At 61.7% G+C, this 1,962-nt stretch overlaps 1 protein-coding gene across 1 annotated transcript in view; it reads left to right on the top strand.

The window, feature by feature from the left end:
* SLC7A1 (solute carrier family 7 member 1) overlaps window positions 1-1,962 on the top strand; it is a 56,356-nt gene that overhangs the window by 43,794 nt on the left and 10,600 nt on the right. Inside the window, exon 5 of the mRNA XM_004715213.2 lies at window positions 773-953. Within this exon, the coding sequence (XP_004715270.1) occupies window positions 773-953 (181 nt within the window). The remainder of the gene's footprint in view (window positions 1-772; window positions 954-1,962) is intronic.

A 1,962-nucleotide genomic window follows, 5' to 3' on the forward strand; every position in this document is an offset into this window, starting at 1 on the left:
CCGCTGTGGTTTGTCGGTTCAGGGAACCTGGTCCCAGCATGCTCCCTCCCCAGAGGCTGGGGTCGTGAGGCTTCGGCTCGTGTGTTTTAGACATGTTATCCCAAGAGAACAGCCCTCAGAGCCGATAGGAAGGAAGAGGGACTGGGGCATGGGTGTCACATGACGGGCCTTATGTGGAAGCCCGGTACCCGGCACAAGGGTGGTTGAGTAGATCAACCCTGGGGGTGGAGTCTGGTGACTCGAGTCCGCAGGGCATCATGTGGCGTCCCGATGGGCGAGTCTGAAGGAGGCAGGGGTGATGTAGCCTTTGGGGTGCACGGGAGGATCTGTCGGCAAGCAACAGGGGACACGGGGACGCTTGTTGGGGCGGTGCTGTCTGAAGCTCATGGGGCCTGTTACAGAGAGCAATGTCCTTCATGCCTGGTCAAGCAAGCAGAGGGGCAGCGAGAGACGGGCAGGCCCTCGATGGGATGGACAGTCGTCCCGTGGCTGCAACTCTGGGCTCCACAGACAACTGCCGTGAGGGCGGCCGCAGCACCGGGCAGGGGTTTGTGCTGTGCACAGGTCACTTTGAGCCAGAACTGACCCGACGGCCCCTCCCGGCACGTCCCGGGTGAGGGCCTCTTGCTCGGCGAGGGCGGAGGGTCAGAGCAAGCCCCTAGACGAGACAGACTCTTGACCCACCGTGGGATTGCCTGCAAGAGGGCACAGGACCCAGCGGGGCTTCGGTGACTGACGCGTCCGACCCTGTCCTCCCTGCCCGCCTCTCCAGGTCTCCTGACTTTCGGGGTGAAGGAGTCGGCCATGGTCAACAAGGTGTTCACCTGCGTCAACGTGCTGGTCCTGGGCTTCATCATGGTCTCGGGGTTCGTCTTGGTCAAGGACTCCATCCAAAACTGGCAGCTTCCCCCGGAGGGGCTCCGGAACGCGTCCGACTACCCCTGCCTCCAAAAGTATGTGGCCTCCCCACCCCACCCCACCCCCAAATCGAAATCCAATCTTGTCTGCTTTTTTTGTTGTTGTTGTCACCATGGAAGCAGCTCCCAGACGTCCTGGGCCTGGCTTCATTTTATGTCCCCGCCTTCTTTCCCCGGAACTGGCTGGACTGCACGCCTGGTGACCGTGACAAAGGCGTTGAGTGGACCCAGGTCCCGGCCCACCTCCACCGTGGCCACCTTGTCCCCCGTCACCGTCAGGCACCTGAGTCATAGCCTCATCCCACACAGTTTTGTCTTGAGAAAAAAAAGCCTTCCTGGGCCAATCCACGGCAGTCATCATGTGATCCCCCTCCACCCCCTCACCCCTCCTCTTAACTTTACCTTTCCACGATAAAGCACAGGTGTGGAGGATCCCAGCCAGCGATGCAGACTCAGCCCTCGAGTCCCGTCTGACTCGACTCGCAGGGGGGACCCGATGGGACAGAGTAGAGCCACGCCCTCGGGGTTCCAGGGGGAGCGGGCAGCCTCCTCTCTCTCCGGAGGAGCGGCTGGTGGGTCTGAACTGCCGACCTCGTGCGTAACCCACCGTGCCACCAGGCCTCTGTTAGCATCCTGGCAGAAAGACTTCAGCCCCCTTCCCTGCTGCCCACGACCCTGTGTGTTCACGGAGCAGCAGGTGGGTTTGAACTGCCAGCCTTCCGATCAGCACCTTAGCCTCACCCACCACGACACCAGGGCACCTCTCTTTTGAAGAAGAGCTCCTTCATTGGTGACATGGTGACTTTAAACATTGGGCTTGTAGCTGCACGTGGGCAGTTCACACTCACCAGCCGCTCCCTCGGAGAAAGAGGAGGCGGGGCTGCTTTGTTCTGGAGGGTCACCAGGAACGGTGGGTCTCTTGTGGTCAGATACTGACGAGGAGCCCCCGTGGCCCCGAGGGTCCACCCCGGACTGCTCTCAGAAAGGTTGGTGGGGGCAGAGCACCCTCCCCCACCCCGGCCTGCAGGAGGTTCGGCGAGGCGGT

Source organism: Echinops telfairi, unplaced genomic scaffold (assembly GCF_000313985.2).
Source record: "Echinops telfairi isolate 266 unplaced genomic scaffold, ASM31398v2 ScPeMD7_2565;HRSCAF=3150, whole genome shotgun sequence".
NCBI classification, from domain to species: Eukaryota; Metazoa; Chordata; class Mammalia; order Afrosoricida; family Tenrecidae; genus Echinops; species Echinops telfairi.